A 19,652-nucleotide genomic window follows, 5' to 3' on the forward strand; every position below is an offset into this window, starting at 1 on the left:
ACACAGAATATGAAACAGCTCAATCTTATTTTGCCAATGAGTCTCTTAAGAAGCACATTTATGTTAAGAAAAGCGGACTCAACATAATGATGAGAGAAAGTCCAAGACTGGGGAAGACATGAAGGAAGAAAACAAGGACGTAGTTTCCCCTAAGTTATTCTAGGTGTTTCAAACCCCAGGACACTGAAAACACAGAATTCCAGAGAAAATAAAAAGTTGTGAACATATGCTATGGCCAATATTTAAGGGATCTGTGAAGAATATGGTATCTGGTTCAAGGACTGGAAGAAAATGAACATTTTCAGCTCTATTTCAGTAAGTCTGCACTGACCCTGAGCAAATTCTAGACTGGTTTCTATGCCTTTAGAGAAGAAAAGAAAATCACAAACAGCTGATGACATTATTCACAAGAACAGGTATTAAATAAACATTTTCTCTTTTGAGAGTTATTAGGAAAGCCACAAGAAAGCTGGAAAAGTGACATCAGTTTCAAGTTATGAAGTGCCTTGATAAAAATTTTACTTAACTACGAGGCATTTGAAGCTCTAAAAATAGTATATTAAACCTTGAAAAGTATTTAACTCAGCCTTTCCTCATTTCCTCATGACGGAGAACAAGATGGCAAGGTGGAAACTGGACAGAAATAAAGGTGGGTGGACTTATAGTGACCATCCCAAAAGGTCACTGAAGAAACGCACCCCAGAAACCCCAGGATCAGACTCTGGTAACCCTTCGAAGGCTCATTCTCAGTTAGTGCTCTTCATCTTCCATATCAAAGTGGAGATCACACGAAGCTAGAACAGACACTCAGAAACGTGGAGTCAGGATTCAAAACTACCTGCCAGTGTGGAGGCAGGTCGTGTGCAACAAGAAGAAATACAAAGGACACGAATGTGAGCCCCGGCACCAGTGCACAGCCCCTGGCTAGAGCTCAATGTGGGGTTAATAAAGTAGGTATGAAGGGACAGCCAAGAAGCTGAGACGAGGGGTAGGGGCCACATGCCACTCCAACTCCACTCCTGTCGTGGGGAACTCTACTGAACCTTCTGCCCCATCTGAAAGCTGGTGTCTACACCAGGGAGCACCCAAAAAGAAAGTAACCAGGCAGGCTGGCAGAAACAAGCTCGTACCTAAAAAGCCGGTGTGGGGAGGGAAGGAAAGAAGGGATGGTAACTCCCTTTGTGGGTGGGGATGCAGAATGGTTCAGCCACTGGTTTGGCAGTTCCTCAATAAATTAAACATAGGATTACTGTATGACCTAATAATCCCACTCCTAGGTATATACCCCGAAGAATTTAAAACTCAAATACACACTCTAACAATTACCCATATGTGAATATTCATAGCAACACTATTCATGACAGCCGACAGCTGCATGAACCGAAAATGTCCATCAACAGATGAGTGGATAAATAAAATGTTATATACATATGGTGGAATATTATTCAGCCAAAAAAAGGAATGCAGTACTGATATATGCTGCGATGGGAACAAATGTCAAAAACATTAAGTGAAAGAAGTCATACATAAAAGATCTCATACTGTATGACTCCATTTACATGAAATATTCAGAATAATTAAATCCACAGGAAGCACAGAAGTGGCTGCACAGAAGTGGGGGAGGGGGAGGGAGTCACTGTTTAAAGGGTATGCGGTTTCCTTTTGGGCAGTGAAATTTTGGAACTACCCAGAGGCAGTGTCTGAACACCACTGTGAATATACTAAATGCCACTGAACTACACACTTTAAAACATTATGTTGAGCGACTTCCTTGGCAGTCCAGTGGCTAAGACTGCGAGCTCCTAATGCAGGGGGCTTGGGTTTGATCCATGGAAAAGGGATTTTCAATAGATCCCACGAGCCGCAACTAAGACCCAGCACAGCCAAATAAATAATTTTTAAAATTAAAAAATTTTTTTAATTTTATAAAAGCAAAACTATAGAGAAGTAAAAGGATGAGTAGTTGGTTGCTAGGAGTTCAGGGAGGCAGGAGGAATGAACAGATGAGCATACAGATTGAAGACAATGAAAGTACTCTGTATGATGCTACAGTGGTAGGGACCTGTCACTATACATTTGTCAAAACCATGGAACGCACATGTGTGAACCTGAAACTGGACACTGCTGCGGATGTATCAAAGTTATTACTGAACAGTCATATTAGGGGAAAGTGTGCATGTGTGGGGTGGGGGTATATGAAAATTCTCTCTATACTTTGCATTCAATTTTGCTGGGAACTTAAAACTGATCTAAAAAAGTTTATTAATTTCTATTATTTTTTGAAAGCAATGGATTCTCAAAGCATCTTAACATTTATTTGATTCTACCCTTCTAAGTAGATCCATGTTTCCTAAATATACGCACCAAAGAGTCCCTGTAAACTACAGGGGAGATGCAGGATATTTTAAATTTGAGGGAAATGAGTGACACTTCAAGTCCATCAGGTAGAGACAAGCTGCTACTGTGCTGTGCTTAGCTGCTCGCTGTGTCCAACTCTTTGCAATCCCATGAATGCAGCCCGCCAGGCTCCTCTGTCCATGGGGTTCTCCAGGCAAGAATACTGGAGTGGGTTGCCATGTCCTCCTCCAGGGGATCTTCCCAACCCAGGGATCAAACCTAGGTCTCCCGCATTTCGGGTAGATTTTTTTTTACTGTTTGAGCCACCAGGAAAGCCTAGACCAGCTGCTAGTTTGGGGTAGTTCATAGCTCAACAGCAGACTGCACTGCATTCCTCTTGGTGTCTCGCAGCTTTGCAAGGCTGAGTTTTTAGCAGTTGCTGTGATCCAAAGAAGTGTCCTGGAAAAATCAATATGGAACAGAGAAGAGGGCATCGGTGTCTGATAACACTACAGCTTTGAGAAGCTGCGCCCTGCTCAACAGGAGCACATAGCCCATTAGTAAGTTCTTGGAATTATTTCAAGATGCATTAAAAGTATTATTATATTATTTTTTTCTTTCAATTTCTCTGTATTTTTTCAAACTGCTACTATGCTGTTAGGATACAAATATTAAGATGCTGGGATATAAATATTAAGCTGTTTGGACCCAAGCTAATTAAACAGAATTGTTGGGCATTTCTTTCAGCTCTGTGAAAAGATCACTGAGGCATCAAGGTACTGTGGGCAGAGATGGGCTGGAGGGGCTCTGGAGCAGACAATCAACACAGATACACTCAAGACGCGTGTTAAGGCTAAAAGGGAAGGATTCCAGACCCCAAACATTTGGACAGAGGAGACTTTCTCCCTAAGTCGAAGGCTAATGATATGCAGTAATCATAATCAGTTAGGTTGGGTCAGTACTGAAGAAGGCTGACTTCATTTATTTTACAACAAATTGCTATTTAGGTTGGAGTTCAGGCTGACAAAAACTTCTAGGCTTCTCCGCAAGGCTACTGTTAACTCTCCACACAGCATACTTACTATACATTCTAAGTCCATTAAAACATAACCCCAAAAGTTTATTAATTTTTAAAAATGCTATGTTTATTCTGTGCTATGTGAATTTCACCTCAATTTTTAAAGGGGGCGGGGACTTATATGGAACTGAGTTAATAAAACAGCAAACACACAATGTATACTCTAGAGTTCCACTCACTCACAAAACCTGCTTAATCCTAACAACCCTGTAAGGTAGGTACTATTACTCCCTTTTACGGAGGGGAAAAACTGAGGCACAGAGAGGTTATGGAGGCTGTTGGCGAGCACCCAGAAAGCAAGCAGCAGAGCTGGGAGGTGAACCCAGGAACTTGGCTACAGAGTCCATGTTCTTCTCCATTCCATGGCCCTTATAGAGGGCCAGCACTTCTCCGGGGAGGAAGAGGCAGAGCTAAGATTAAGGTTGTTGTTCAGCTGCTAGTGAAAGAAAGTGAAAGTCGCGCAGTCACGTCTGACACTTTGCAACACCATGGAATTCTCTAGGCCAGCGTAATACTGGCGTGGGTAATTATTCCCTTCTCCAGGGGATCTTCCCAACCCAGGGACTGAACCCAGGTCTCCCACATTGCAGGTGGATTCTTTACCAGCCGAGCCACCAGGAAAGCCCAAGAATACTGGAGTGGGTAGCCTATCCCTTCTCCAGTGGATCTTTCCAACCCAGGAATCAAACTTGGGTTTCCTGCATTGCAGCAGATTCTTTACCAGCTGAGCTACCAGGGAAGCCCCAGTAGCTAAGTCGTGTTCAACTCTTTTTCAACCCTTTGGACTGTAGCTTGCCAGGTTCCTCTGTCCACGGGATCTCCCAGGCAAGAATACTGGAGTGGATTGCAATTTCCTTTTCCAGGGGATCTTCCTGACTCAGGGATTGAACCCATGTCTCCTGCATTGGCAGGTGGGTTCTTCATCACTGAGCCACCAGGGAAGCCCTAAGACCAAGGACTTTGTGACAGTGAAAGCTCCCTCCAAAATGGAAGATGCTGCCTGATTGGATGACTTCCAGTGTGGACTGGCCAACTAACACCAGTACTCAGAGAGCATTACATCCAAAGTTTCACAATACCGTTTCTAAAGCTCTTCTCAACTCCAAAACTGTGATTTGAGCACAGTGTGAAGACTTCTGAGATATTCACATAAAAACAAGCACTATAGAATTTAAGAGTGTAACTTTATGTCAATACAATGTACCTTCCTTCAGAATTTTTAATAATCCAATTTCATCATCTTTCCTGACTCAACCGCACATGAAAATGTTCATAACAAGTCACCCAAATGTATGCTTCCTGAATATTATTTATTAAGAAAGGAACGGGGTTAAAGATACTCTTGACTGGTCTCCACTATGTTTCCTACTTTTCACATTCTGAGCTATAAAAAGATTATACTGACAACAATAACAACTTCACTTGTTTCCTCTATGGGAAAATGGGCTGACTGAACTAAAATGATTTCTAAAACCACTTCCTTTCTAGAATTCTAGCCATATTAATTCAGAAAGTGATTTTTTAGATAGATAAGGAGGTTTTTTTTTCTTTTTAGTTTAGTGGTTTCAGTTCAGTTCAGTCACTCAGTCGTGTCCGACTCTTTGTGACCCCATGAATCGCAGCACGCCAGGCCTCCCTGTCCATCACAAACTCCCAGAGTTTACTTAAACTCATGCCCATCGAGTCGGTGATGCCATCCAGCCATCTCATCCTCTGTCATCCCGTTCTCCTCCTGCCCCCAATCCCTCCCAGCATCAGGGTCTTTTCCAATGAGTCAACTCTTCACATGAGGTGGCCAAAGTATTGGAGTTTCAGCTTCAGCATCAGTCCTTCCAATGAACACCCAGGACTTATCTCCTATAGTGGTTCAAAAGTACAAATACTTTATGTTCTAATGCAATGATATTCAGATAACCAGTTATTTAAGTGGGAATACAAATTGTGAGATTTCAAAAGTAAAGGACTTTATCATAAACGGGGAGAAAGGATTAGATGACCTCTCAAGAGGAAATCGGATTTATGGAATGTAGACTAGCTGAGAACTAGCTCACTGGCCATCCGAGGGAAATGCCCAAAGAAACAAACAGTCATTCCCCACCTAGACAAACAGAACACGTACACACCCATGCACTACTTCAGATTCTGAGAACACCCCAAAAGATTTTTCAGGAAAGTAAAGCAAACAGACTTCTTTTATTGTGGTAGTTACAAAAACATTTTTACAATGGTATCAGTCATTTAAAAGTCTCAAAAGGCCCATATTGTAAGGAAAAACAAAGACATTAATCTTTCTGTTTAAGTATTGAAAATTTTTTTTAAAAAAGACAAATTTTCCCCAGATTTCATCTAGAAAACACTAATGAGTAATTATATACTACCAAAGAAAAATCCAATAAATCTGATTTTTAACATGTTCTCATACTTTGTCACCTATTCTTGCCTTCTCCCTCATTAAAAACGTGTCCCATAGTGAACTTAGAAAGAAAACCAAAGGAATAATCCGTAAACACACAAGAGCTGGACTGATAAACTGAGAGCACTGACTGCCCACTTGTAAGGGTCCCTCTTTGGCAGCAGAACATGCTGCAACAATAGGCAAAGCCAGTCTATAATGAGGGCCATTAAGTCCCATCTTCCACAGTCAAGAAAGCAAGTGACAATGTAAATAAGAGGAAGTCATGATACAGGATGGAGAAGGAAATGACAACCCACTCCAGTATTCTTGCTTAGGAAATCCCACGGACAGAGGAGCTTGGCGGCCTATAGTCTACGGGGTCCCAAGAGAGTCAGACACGACTTACCAACTAAACAACAACAAATGATTACAGGAATAAGTGAATTAACCCTAATTTCTCTCCCCTTTTAAGTAAATCACTTGCAAGCTTTGCTTTCCTGCTTCAACTATTACTTAGAAGCAGAGTTCTGGTGACACAGTCTCCAGCTGCATTTCGACATCAACCACTGCCCCAGGGCACCAGCTGTCAGAAGTTGGTGGGAAGACTCCTGTGGAGGGAGGGGGTCAAGACCCTCTAAAGGTCTCCTCACAAAGTCTCCCTTTTCCAGTTACATGTCTCGTGAGGCCAAATTTTCTTCACCTACTTCAACCAAACAACAGACAGCAAAATGTGGAATGCAGAATCCCCCTGCCTCCTCTTAAATTCAATGAAAGGGATTAACAAAAATATAAAGCAATGCCAGTCTTCCTAGTAAACTGCTTTTTGTTTTGAAATATGGAGGGTTTTTGTTTGTTTTTGTCTTTTGTTTTTTTCTTTGGGCCACTCTATGCAGCATATGGGGATTTTTATTATTTCCCCAACCAGGGATGGAACCCGTGGCCCCTGCAGTGGCACCAGAGTCCTAACCACTGGACTATCACGGAATATGCAGTTATTTTTTATCAAAAATATGTTGTTACCATCTAATGGGCTATTACTGCTATTTTAAATAAATTAACAACTATTTTAAATTAATAGGTTCTCAGTTTAATTTCTGATAGAGTGAATATTAAGAGATAAAACCCACATAAACACAAGTTCCTGGAAGTCCTCAATAATTCTTAAGAGCATGGGGTTCCTGAGCCCAAACAGTCTGGAAATCCTAAAGGACTATTTAAATAGATCCTACCCCAGCCTGCTAATGGACTATTACACCCACCATACCTGAGACAATTGTTTAATGAATGACACTGAGAAAGTTATAAAATACACTGTATAAAATCAACTCATTTCTTTACAATTTTGACTTATGTAGATAATTTTCTCTAAGAGAAAGAAAAAAATCTAGAGATAGATACAAAAGTGTTAAGACTGAGGATCTTACAAAGGTAGTATTTTAGGTCATTTTATCTTTTTCTTTTTTGTACTAAATTGTATTACAGTGTTGGGGGGGGGGGGGTTGCGGAATTTGGAGCAGCATTTCCCAAAGTGTGTACCATGTAACACCAGCGCCACAAGAGGCTCCGGAAGAGCTCGTGTTCAACTTAGTTGGATAAATGTTGATTATACCCGGGCTCAGTAACCTTCAACACACATGATGATACTAAAAGTTCCAAGAAGTCATACAGTAATGAAACGTGTTTAACTGCATGTCCCAAACTTAGGTGACCAACAGACCCTTTGGCTTCCCTGGTTGCTCAGAAGGTAAAGAATCTGCCCACAATGTGGGAGATCCAGATTTGATACCTGAGTCGGGAAGATCCCCTGGAGAAAGAAGGAAATGGCAACCCGCTCTAGTATTCTTGCCCGGAGAATTCCATGGACAGAAGAGCCTGGCTGGCTAGTTCATGGGGTCAAAAAGAGTCGGTCATGACTGAGCAACTAACACTCACTTAACACCTATCCATATACCATCCTTATGGAAAAGCTGCCTCAGAGATCAACCTATCCTATATAACAGTTCAAGGAGGAAGCCCATCCTTTAGTATTTACTGTCAGAAGTCACCATTACTTAGAAAGGATGACCTCCAGAAACGACACCTAAAAACTCCAATTGAGAATTTGGGGGGTTATGGCAAGCACTTTTTTTTTTTTTTACATTTCCTTTAGTAAAATAATTTTATGAAGGAGTAAATTTAATTCATAGATTCAGGAACCTGGAAATTCAAGAAAAGTTTTCAATAGCACTTTTTTCCCTTTCTTTTTTTTTGACCATGCCACAGCATGTGGGATCTTAGTTCCCTGACCAGGGATGGAATCCACACACCATGCCTCGGAAGTGTGGCATCTTTACCACACTGAACCACCAGGCAAGTTCCTTGAATACCAATTCTTCAGTAAAATTTTCTTTGATGAAAACATTCAGTACATTGGAGCAAACGACACACACCAGTGAGTACTCTCCTGAGAGGATGACCTGCACAAGCAGGCATTCCCCGCGTGGCTGACACACCACCCGGGGGTCCTGCGCCCCAGCCACCGAGGCAGGGCTGCCGCCTGGGCCCGGGCCGCTGGCAGCCTGCACCTCCTCCCTTCCGCTGCCTCTCTTCCTTTCCAGGACCACGGTGAACAGGCCACACCCCCTCCCTTTCCTCCCACTCAGACCCTCAGGCTGCTCTGTCCCTCTCAGCCTTCCTCTTCCTTCTGGGCTCTTCCATCCAGGCCTGAGCCAACACGCCTCACGTTCTCTGAAGCCACGCTACAACTTCAGACCTGTGTACCACAAAACGTGAACCAGCACTTCACTGTTGATTAATGAATAATATTAAAATACATAGCACAGTATAATGGTGATTGTGTGTGATGTGTGTTAACTGCAAATTTGCTTGATTTTCACTTGTTCCGGATTAAACCGGTTTCTGACCATCACTTTTGGAGTTTTAAGCAGTTTGTAACAATGTATCCATGGAAAAACATAATCTGAATTCCAATTTGTATTCCTAATAAAGCAGTATGAATTGCTTTTTCAGGTTATCTGGGAATCAGAAATGGATCCCAGGAAACAATACATCAAGACAAAGCTGGTTGAAGGCAGCTGAAAAGCAGGCAGGAGAAGACAGCACGGAGCTGGGTGTGGGGGTAGGTAGACAAGGAGCCTCACCCGGGCTGCGTTCAGCCCACCCAGGCAATCTGAGAAGTAAAACGTGCCTGAGAGTTTGGGCAGACAAGACCTAAATCTGACCAGTTAGACACGGGTTAACTTTCGTTAGCCACCAATGGGGGTTTCCTCAGATGTCGGGGTTCCACCACTTCCCGCTGCACTGGCCTGCCTCCGTTACCCTGTCTGTACTTGGGTTTCCAAAGATGAGCAAGTACAGTCAGGACTGCTCTGCTCCAAGGCAAAGCTTTGGCCCCAAATACCTGTCGGCTCGCCTACACCCGAGTTGAGTTTCCAGACAAAACAGAAACTTCAGGAAACACTTTTAGCCTTCTCCCTTCAGGCTTAAACAACCAAAACCTGGCCTGAGCGGCCCATGTTTGCTTTCTCATTGCCCCTGGCTTCACACTGTTCATCAGCACTGAAAACCACGTAAGCAAACACCATTTTAATAGAAAAGAAAAAGAATGCAATGAAGACATACTTGCCTTATGCATTGCTTTTTTAAAGTAGTAATAAACACAGCAAACCTTTCAATACTCAGAAAGGACTAATTCTAGAAAAAATGGGGTTAATAAACTCTATCAAATGATAAATAAATATATGTTAATTACTGGCATTTATGACCTTTCTAAAACATTTCATCAAACAAGTATTAATACTGCAGCTATTATTAATTGAAGTCACCATTAGGGGAAAGGCGAGACAATGTTATTAAATTATTCCACTGGTACATCTTCCTCCAAATAGAAAAGGTCTTTAAAATGTCAGATTTCATATGAAAAAGCATTTAACTCGTTTTCCATTCTAGGCTTTGAATGTTTCTAAGATACTTGTAAGCCGCCTCTCTTAATTAGGCAGGAGGAGGCTTCATACACTTGGGCATGGACTTTTGAAAATCCCTGCCAAATGCAAGTGCTATATTCAGGAATCAGGGGTAGATATTAATGGATATTTACAAGCAACTCAGAAGCAAGATCAGAACACTGCCAGTTCGGGGCTTAATAATTCAGGCTGAGGGATTATCAAGGGACCCTCCCATTAACCCAGTACTAGCAGAGGAGGTGCTTAAAGGCTGAGAATGGCCACTGCCCACCTCTCAGCCTCCCCACCATCCTCTGTGATGGTGGTCAAAGTGACAGCGGCTCAGGGAGAAAATTAAATTCAAGCCAGTGCATTCTGCTCTTTACCAGCCACTCTGATAAACGTTTGAAACAAGAGGCAAAAAAGAAAAAGATTAGGGATTATCCAAGAATTTTAATTATTTCTGCTATCCTTGCTACTAATTCCATGAGTAATAGGAAACTGACATGAATTAGTCATGGCTTTTTCAAGGTAAACATAATCTGCTTGACGCAAAGGGCTTTAATCCTGCAAATCAAAAGCAGCCCTATTCCTCAATTAGTGTCTACCTCCGATGAGCTCTGTGAACCGAGCACAGTCTGCCCTTCGCCAGGTGCTAGGGGACACAGCAGTGTGCAGCCTCCACCCCGAGGCCACCAGGGAATAAAAGTCTTCGCCGGCGGGGCAGGGGGATCAGTGGGGAGGTGTCAGCCGGGAGGGCTGGGGCTTCATCTGAGAGGGTGCCCAGAGGACCTAGGGCTCTGGCTAAAATCTCAGTCTCAGGACCATATTCAATGAATACCCTGGCCATATTAAGTCTACCAATACTCAGGGCCAGTTTCCCAGGTTTCCTGGGCGTGCTGGGCCCCACATTTGGTTTAATGCTCTGCTGCCATCTTGAAACTCCTAATAGTGTTTGAACAAAGGAGCCCCACACTTCGATTATGCAGCTGGTCCCATCAATATTCATCATTAACTACATCTTAAATATGCAAGATTAAATGTGACTGGATTCTACTTTTCAAATGGAATACATTTTGCTCTTTAAGAGCCACTTAATAGACAACCTCATGCAAATCACTCTCAAGTTCTACACTATCTACAATTTAAGTTTATGACCTTCAATTTTTTTTTCTTGGCATTTCTTAAAATGAAAGCACTCTATTAATACTTTTAAGATTTAGGAAGTGCTCAGAATAAACACATCTTCACTATACATTAAGTAGGTATTAGAGAAAGATGACATTCATTTTTACTGTTTTAAAATTCACTTTCAATCTAAAGACATATTTCTAAGTGTTTTATACTATAATTGAAGACTAGGTAAATCATGAATAGTTTAAAGAGCAATACGCAAAGGACTACAGAATCACTTCCTTATGAGACTTCAGTTGAAAAAGACATTATACCCCTTCTCCACTACAGCCAGCACTCAGTAAAGCAAGTAATATACATTCCCAAAACAACTTTGAGATATATTTTATATGATAATTTTATTATTGAGTTACAGAAAGAATCAGTCTTCTAGGCATAATGTGAATACATATTACACATGTGTGTAAGAATTGTACGTTTTCCTTGATAACTTTTATTTGTTTAGAAATGTTTGCAACTTTGGATAAGAGCAATAAAACATTTAATAGTTAAAAAAAAAAAAGAATAAATCAAAGGACCAAACTAATTTACTTTAACAGTACTTTCTAGGTAATTAAATCTAGGCAATGAAAAGGTAACGAATGAAGAAATCTCATATTCTAAACTAGTCACAGTTTAAGAATTCTAGTTGTTTCTTAGAATACCTTTCATAAAGCCCAGCCCTAGCTATCTACTCTGCTTTGTGACCGGGGTGAACCCCATCACTGGGTCAGTGGCATTGTATTGTACTAGCTCATCTCTCAGACCACAGGCAGAAATGGCGGGGGGTGGGTGCCTTGGGGAGCTGGGGCGTGGATACTAGGTTACATTTGCTGTCAGTCTGGGTGTCTACAGAGTCTTCAAGGACTGGTAAGATTTTGTCCTAAGGAAAGTTAACTGAAGTACCAAACAATGCTTTGAAGAAAAGGGGTGCTTTGTGAGCCAGTGAATGCCCAGGCTGGATGATCAATTTTCAGGGACGTGTGAAGAATCATCTGTCTTACAGAGACGGCTACTTGAGTTCCTGTGTGCTGGTAGCTCAGACGGTAAACAATCTGCCTGCAATGTGGGAGACCTGGGTTTGATCCCTGGGACTGGGAAGATCCCTTGGAGAAGGAAATGGCTGCCCACTCCTGTATTCCTGCCTGGAGAATCCATGGACAGAGAAGCCTGGCAGACTACAAGTCCATGGGGTCGCAAAGAGTCGGACAAGACTGAGCAACTGATACTTTCACTTTTTTTCTACTTGAGTGTAGAGGACCAGAATGATATGGGAGATGGAGGGAGAGAAGGAAGGAGCTGGTTGGATGAAATATTTATCCTGAGTGGAGCAAAAAAAATTCAGCAACTTAAAACTGTCGTTAAGAAAACCGTTAGACAATTGTGAGATATGTATCTCATTAGAAAGACACTCCTAGGAGTGATTACAGGGGTCAGGACTGAATGTAGAATGGTGTGGCAACTCTGGAAAACAGTTTAGTAGTTCCTCAAAATGCTAAACACAGAGTTAAAAGATTCAGTAACTCCACTCCAGTTATATACCCAAGAGAAGTGAAAATATATGTCCACACAGAAACCTGCACATGTATGTTCACAGCAGCAATATTCACAGTAGCCACAATGTGGAAAATAACTCAATGTTGGTCAACTGAGGAATGAATATACAAAATGTAATCTGTCCCTACAGTATGGAATACTGTCCTTGTCTGGGCCCTATAACAAAATACCATAGACTGAGTGGCTTATAAACAACAGTAATTTATTTCTCACAGTCCCGGAGACTGGGAAACCCAAGATTAAAGTGCCAGCAGATTCAGGGTCTGGGGAGTGCCCACCTCCTGATTCACAGCCATTTCTTGTTGTATCTGCCGGTGGCAGAAGGGGCCAGGGAGCTTTCTGGGTCTCTTGTGCAAGGGCACTGACCCCATTCATGAGAGCCCCACCCTCATGACCAAATCACTTCCCCAGAGACCCCACCTCAAAATACCATCACATTGAGGATTAGGTTTCAATAGTATGAATTTTGGAGGGACACATACACCCAGTCTATAGTAAATATTGTTCAGTCTTAAGATGGAATGGGGCACTGATCCCTGCTATGATGTGGATAAACCCTGAAAACATCATGCTAATTGAAAGAAGCTAAGGCCACATGTTGTATGATTCCACTGACATGAAATGTCCAGAATAGAGACAGTAGATTACTGGTTGCTGGGGAGGAATGGGGAAGGGGGAATTTGGAGTGACTGCTAAGGGCTTTCATCACTTCTTTTTAGAGTGATGAAAATGTGCTGAAAGTAGATACTGGTGATGGTTGCACAACTGGTAAATATACTAAAATCATCAAACTGTATACTTCAAAAGGGTGAATATTACAGAATGTGAATTACATTTCAATAAACCTGCTTTTCCCCCCAAGTTTTTATTGAAGTTGTTACAGTATTGTTTCTGTGTTAAGTTTTTGGTTTTTTGGCCACAAGGAACATGGGATCCAAGTTCTCCGACCAGGGACCAAACCTGCAGCCCCTTCATTGGAAATAAACCTGTTTTTAAAATGAAGAGAGATGCAGGAAGAGTCTTCTTTTGCCCTAAAACAATAAGTTCCAGAAAGTACAGATCAAAGTAGACTTGAAGATTAGCAGACTTGACAGAAGTTCTTGTCCCGAGAGAATTATGGTCCAAAACATATTCACGTCTGACCAAAGATGAAAAAAGAGAAACACAATTCTTCCTCTATTGTGCTACTGCATACCTCTCACTGGGGTTCTGGAATGGACGTTAACTTTCAGATGTGTCTTACAGGTTTTTAAGATGTTCTAAATTCAGTTACTTTGAAGCAACTGAATCTTCCCAGAGAACTTTAAAAGTAAAAAAAAAAAACCCTTAGCAACAAATCTTGTGGAAAATTCTAATCTAATAATAATATCACCCTATAGCTAAAGGAGAAAATGAACAAAAATAGCCCTAAAACATAGGGAAGAATGGACCTATCATATAGGGGACAACTGGATGCTGTGCTCAAATCCTAGGTGATGGAGGCTCCATGGAAAAACCAACCCCTCGAATCAGGCTGATGCATTGGCAGGAGAACCATCACAGCCTAAAGGCTCCTAACTCTGGCCTTTGATAGCCTTTACTGGTGTCAAGATGTCGCTCCTGAGGGTTTGGTTTTTGTTGTTTTTTAACAGTGCAAGAACATGACACTGCATAAATCATTTCCACCAACTCTGAACCTATTTACATTCCTGAGGCTCTACTAAAATCTGTATTTTATCATGAATCAGTATCTTAAATTTCAAGATACATTGCTTAAGTACCTCTGCTGTCACCAACTCATAACCACAGAAAAAGCAAGGTACATTTTTAAAACCCTAATGATCTAAAACCTCAATTAATCAGAACAAGTGAGAAATAACTCATGATTTTCAGAATAACCAAATATACTTTGTTTCAAACCTTACAAATGAAAACTTTATACAAAACATTACATTTTATTGTCTTAGAAAACAATAATTCAATCGCTTATTTCATTTCTTAGAAATTTAACATCCCTCAGGTTCCTCATTTTAAACATCAAGAAATGGCTTAGTGGGACTTCCCTGGCGGTCCAGTGGTTGGGACTTTGCCTTCCAACACAGCAGGGTGCAGGTTCGATCCCTGGTCAGGGAGCAAAAATCCCACATGCATTGCGGCCAAAGCATGGAACAGAAACAATACTACAACAAATTCAGTGAAGACTTTGAAGGTGGTCCACATCAAAAAAGACAAAAAATGGGTTTAGTAAGCTTAACCAAGTCCTGAAACTAGTGTCGTGGAACTATAGCATTTTCCAATTTCATTAGAAAATAGTTATATTTCACAAAAATTCCAATTATTAGAGTATATTCCTCACACCTAAGACTTAATTCATTGTTTTCTTTTTGGCTCAAAAATCAAATAGTACTGATCCACATAATATGTGATATGAATGCTTAAAATTTTCTTTTGAAACAGAATTTCTAGGAAACTGCTAGGTTTTCTGCTTCTTTTCCTGAAAGTAGCATGCAGCCAAAAGCTAGGTTCCAGTCAACTGAGGGTTCCAGTTAACCAAGTCATAGCTCTTTAATTGCAACACATTCAGAATCATTAATATTATTTCTTTAGTAGTTATAGGTCTCATGTGAAATAAATACATTTACTTTCAGCAATAAAAATATTAAATTAAGTATAATATTTAAGTCTATGATAAACTTATTTTCCCTCAAAATTGCTTCTGAAAAGCAAGGTAACAAAGTAAGAAACTTTCCCATGAGGTGAGAATTACACTATTTTTGAAACATGACCTCAACGTGGTAACCACAGAGTTACAGTCTACAAAGCCGTTTAATGATCTAATGTCCCAACACTGCAATGAATAGAATGAATCCTTGAAAAATTATCTAACAGTGACTTCTCACATCCATGTTGTAGAATTCAAGTTCCTTTGGATTCTATGTCTGTAATGCTTTTCTCAGCATGAAACGTCTATCTCAGGTGAAAATCAGGATGTAAAAACACACTGGTATCTAAACTGAACACAATTATACATTTTATTCGTTCACACAGCAAAGAGTCCACCAAGTGCAGGTGACAGGATACACACGCGAACACCACAGACTGCTCTGGGGCGTGTGTTCCAGTGAGGGGAGGCAGGCACTGAACAGAGCAAGTAAATAACAGAGCGTGTCAGGATGGGGTAAGTGCCATGGAGAAGCAGAAAGTGAAGCAGAGGAGGGAGGATTCAGGGGTTCAGAGAGATGAAATTTCAACCAGGAAGGTGAGCAGAGGCTCTACCAAGAAGCCTGTGTGCAAACGGGAAAATAACAGTGCACGTTATTTATTTAGCTTCGAAATGCATTCCAAGATTGCATTTGTTCTTATTTAGTAGCCATATAAACTTTCCATTTTCTCTATTTCAGTTTTCTATTTCCTGATCATTGACAGACTGGAGAAGGCAAGCAGCCTCAGAAATTTCTCCTAGTTTTCTGGTTTACTTGAAATTTTTTTTTTTAAGAGAACTTTAGCTACAATTAAAGTGAAATTTAGGGTTCTCCATAAAACAATGAATAGTCAAAATGGAATTCATATTATAAACCTTACAGCAGCTTAGGTTATCTTCCTCCTATTGTTTTTAAAGGCAGCTAGAGTATGAACCAACAGAAGATCATAGTGTCACACTGTCTGGCAGGATTAAGAATTCACATATTAGCTGAAAAGATCATCTTTTAAAAAGAGCCCACAGAAGGAGTCTCCACAAATTGCCTGTTTATGTACAAGATATGTTTGTAACAGCTCAAAAGAAAACCGTTTTATTTGCATTTCATGGAACACATTTTCTAACTTGTAAGCTAGAAAAAGAAAAAACAAAACAAAACCAACAACACAACAGAATAACTGAGGTTTAAAATGCTTTTATTTTGAAGACTAAAAATTCTTAAATACTAAAAATGCACCAAGAAATCTTACAGAAAGTTAGCAAATGACAAAGGACTCGAGTCCTCAACGTGTCTTTCATGTGAGATTTCTGTTAGTCTGCCATAAAAACCATACTTAATAGCTGAGATCTTCAGCAATGCTAATAGGCTAATTAGCCCATTGCTAATTCAATAATGAACAGTAAATGTAGATGAGTGGACACACTTAAGAAAAATGTGGAGTTTTAATAAGAAATATTATCACTGACTAAACTAAATACACTTGTTCCCCAAATATCCAATCCCAGCACATATTTTTAAGCTGTGTGGGTTTTCCCGAAGAGAAGCAAATTTTGACGTTTTTTCTTGGATATATTAAACTTACAGACCCCCATCCCACATCTGGAAAGAACATTCCAAACTCTGTTTGATGTAACTTTTAAAAATCAAACTGAGAGCAATTAGATACATAGTGACTGAGATTTGAATTTGACAGAGTCAACAGAATGTTAGAAATGAAATAAATGAAAGAAGTATTCAAAGTTTATCATCCTCAATGTGAAGAAAGGAACATAGAACAAAAGATGCATTTGCCTCTCCTGCCCTTTAATTTGTGAACACCATACTTCTCTTGATATGTCATGCCCAGAAAGAGAAAATTAGATTTTTTTTTAAAGCCTTGCTAAATTGAAATATGACCATTCCATCTGGCCTTCCATTAATCCTCCCTCCCTCCAATTTTTATTTAAAAAAACCATAAGCACAGATCTAAGTACTCTCTATAGACTACACCTAGATTACTTTGCTTCAAGGCCGAGAAAAATGTTTACCATTCCAAGATTCACTCCGAAGCATATATCTGCAATGCGTAAGCTTTTCGTTGGCAAGATCAGTCAATATCAAGAGGCGTGCAACGTTTAAAAGGTTAAGTGGTTGAAGGTTAAAAAATAACAACAAAACAATCGATTCACTAAAAAATATTTTTTTGTCAAGTTACCATAAAATAATTTCGACCCTAAGGAATCAAACAGGGGTTTCTCCTATTTGTATGGTGTAAATTGTCAGAAAAACCGCACCAATGTGTTGGGGGCGGAAGAGAAGATTTCTAACACCGGGTGAGACCACGGTCGTAAACCTCATCACAATTTCACCTTTGGGTGAAAAGGTGGGAGGGGAGTCAAAAGTTTCAGCCTCTGCTCCTTTGAAAATAGACGTTGAAAAGACCCTGGAAGGAGATGGAAAGAGGCGCAGACGCCGCGTCCGCGGTTGCAGCCGCAGATAATCGGGATCTGGGAAGGGATGCGGGGGAGTGGGCTCTTATGTAAGCACACACCAAAAATTGTGCATGCACCCCCGGCTTGATGCACATCTGATCACACAACACAGGCACACGGCATCCCTCCCCGAGAATGCAGCCCCAGCATGCGGGCGCTGCCGAAAAAGGCGGACCGATCCTTCGGCCCGTCCGCACGTTCCCCCAGACCCGTGCAGCCACCACCCGGACGAGGGTGCAATGCGGGCGGCCAGGGCCCCGGTGCGGCGCCCGAAACGTAACCTGGTTCCCCCCCCCGCCCCCCCCTCCCGGCGCCTGCAACGCGCGCGCACGGCCTCCTGCGCCCCGACCCAGAGCCGCTCGCCTGGCCCCGACCCCCCGCTTCCCGACCCGGCTCCCGGCGCTCGGCCCCCGCGCCCTGACCCGACCCGGGGGCTTACCTCGCGAGGCCCAGACCCCGCCGCTGCACAGCAGCCCGGCCAGCAGCAGCCAGGCGGCCGGGGCCAGCGCGGGCGCAGGGCGGCGCAGCATCGCTCCGGCTCCCGGCGCCGCGGCCGGCCCGAGGCGGGAGCGGCAGGGACGCTCGTGGGGCGCCGAGCGAGGCTCTCGCGACCCGGAGCCGGCTGCTTGCTTCCGCGGCGAGCACCAGGGTCCGAGGAGGAGCCGCCGCCGTGACGCTGGGCCGCGGGCGCCCTCCCCTCGGCGGAGGCAGCGCTTCGCTTGAGGCAGCGGCAGCAACTAAGATGGCGGCGGCGCTCTCTCTCGGGTCCGACGAGGGTACCGGCCGGGGGCGGGGTGGTGGCGGGAGGGGCGGGGAGGGGAGCGACGGCGAGGCGCGCGCGCGGCGGCCCGGGGAGCGCGCGGGGCGTGGGGTGGGGGCGGGGCGCGCGCGCCTCCGAGTGCGCCCGCGGGATCGCGCCGGGAGACAGGCTCCCGAGAGGTTGGGAAAGGCCCGGGCTAGGGAGGGGGCTGCATCCCCCGCCCCGGTCGGCTGCTGCAGCCGAGGGCATCAACGCCTCCTTCCCACGCGCGCTCCGAGGCTCCCGAGCCAACCTAGCGGTACCCTGGGGCACGTGCCTCCCCTTTCTCCCCTTCTCACCCCCACCCCCAAGGATGCAGACCCCGTTTGGACGGTGCAGCCCAGGACCGCTGAGCGACAGCACCCTGTGCCACTTCGAGCAAGTCACGTCGCCTCCTAGAACCTCGGCGTCCTCTTCTGCCAAGTGGAGGTGCTGAGGGAGCTTGCGGGGTCGCAAAAGGTGTTCAAGGAGACGAGGTCAGCGAAACGCGCTTTGTAAACAGTCAAGGCTACGCAGCACGTGCTGCGGTGGTTCCACCTCTGGGAAAGGGCATGCGTGTCCCAAGCCCATAGTGAATTTGTAAGTTAGGGGTCCCTCCATTTGCTGAAGAAATCCGTATGTGGCTTTTTAAAGCCAGGTGGTGCGGTTCTAGATCTTAGTGTGATGCTAACGGTCCCTTGAAAATGCAGAGATAGAAATGGATAAAAAAAGGATCGCTTTACGGCTCTCTCAGGTCCTTCTCTGCTCCTCCTGTCCTGGGGACCCTACCTTCTCCTGCCCCCACCCCTGGGGCTGCTTCACACCAGAGGAAAGGACCAGAACAGTCATGGATGGTCTCCTGCAAGCCATAGAGCCACCGTACTTTACTGGCTCCACTTTGCAGAGAGACAAACTAAGGCGAAATGACTTTCCCGGTTGAGACCACTTCTGTAAAAAGATCAGCCCTCAAGGACAGGGCTGGCATGAGGGAGACACCCACAGCCAAAGTTAAACAGCAATAAAATGTTAATTATTGAAGACTCTGCTGAAAAAGCTATCAGAGGTAATTTATAGCACAGTGATTGGCACAGTGATTGTCCTGCCATGTTTGCTGAGAAGGTCTGGCTGGCTGGTGGGCTTTGTGGGGACCAGCTTGGGGTGGGGGTGGGGTGAAGGAGGGTGGGCAGCCCGGGAGGCTGGGAGGAGAATGAGTCACTCAGATTGTGAAGAGCAGAGGACTTATT

General features: G+C 43.2%; 1 protein-coding gene across 4 annotated transcripts in view; it reads right to left on the reverse strand.

Moving 5' to 3' along the window:
- Positions 1–18,403, reverse strand: part of CLSTN1 (calsyntenin 1) — a 77,593-nt gene extending 59,190 nt beyond the window's left edge. For all 4 annotated transcript variants that reach the window (XM_070474256.1, XM_070474254.1, XM_070474255.1 and 1 more), the window contains exon 1: positions 18,070–18,403. In XM_070474256.1, coding sequence (XP_070330357.1) covers positions 18,070–18,160 — 91 coding nt within the window. In that variant the 5' untranslated portion in view covers positions 18,161–18,403. The remainder of the gene's footprint in view (positions 1–18,069) is intronic.
- Between the last annotated feature and the right edge of the window lie 1,249 nt (positions 18,404–19,652).

Source organism: Odocoileus virginianus, chromosome 11, assembly GCF_023699985.2.
Source record: "Odocoileus virginianus isolate 20LAN1187 ecotype Illinois chromosome 11, Ovbor_1.2, whole genome shotgun sequence".
Lineage (NCBI taxonomy): Eukaryota > Metazoa > Chordata > Mammalia > Artiodactyla > Cervidae > Odocoileus > Odocoileus virginianus.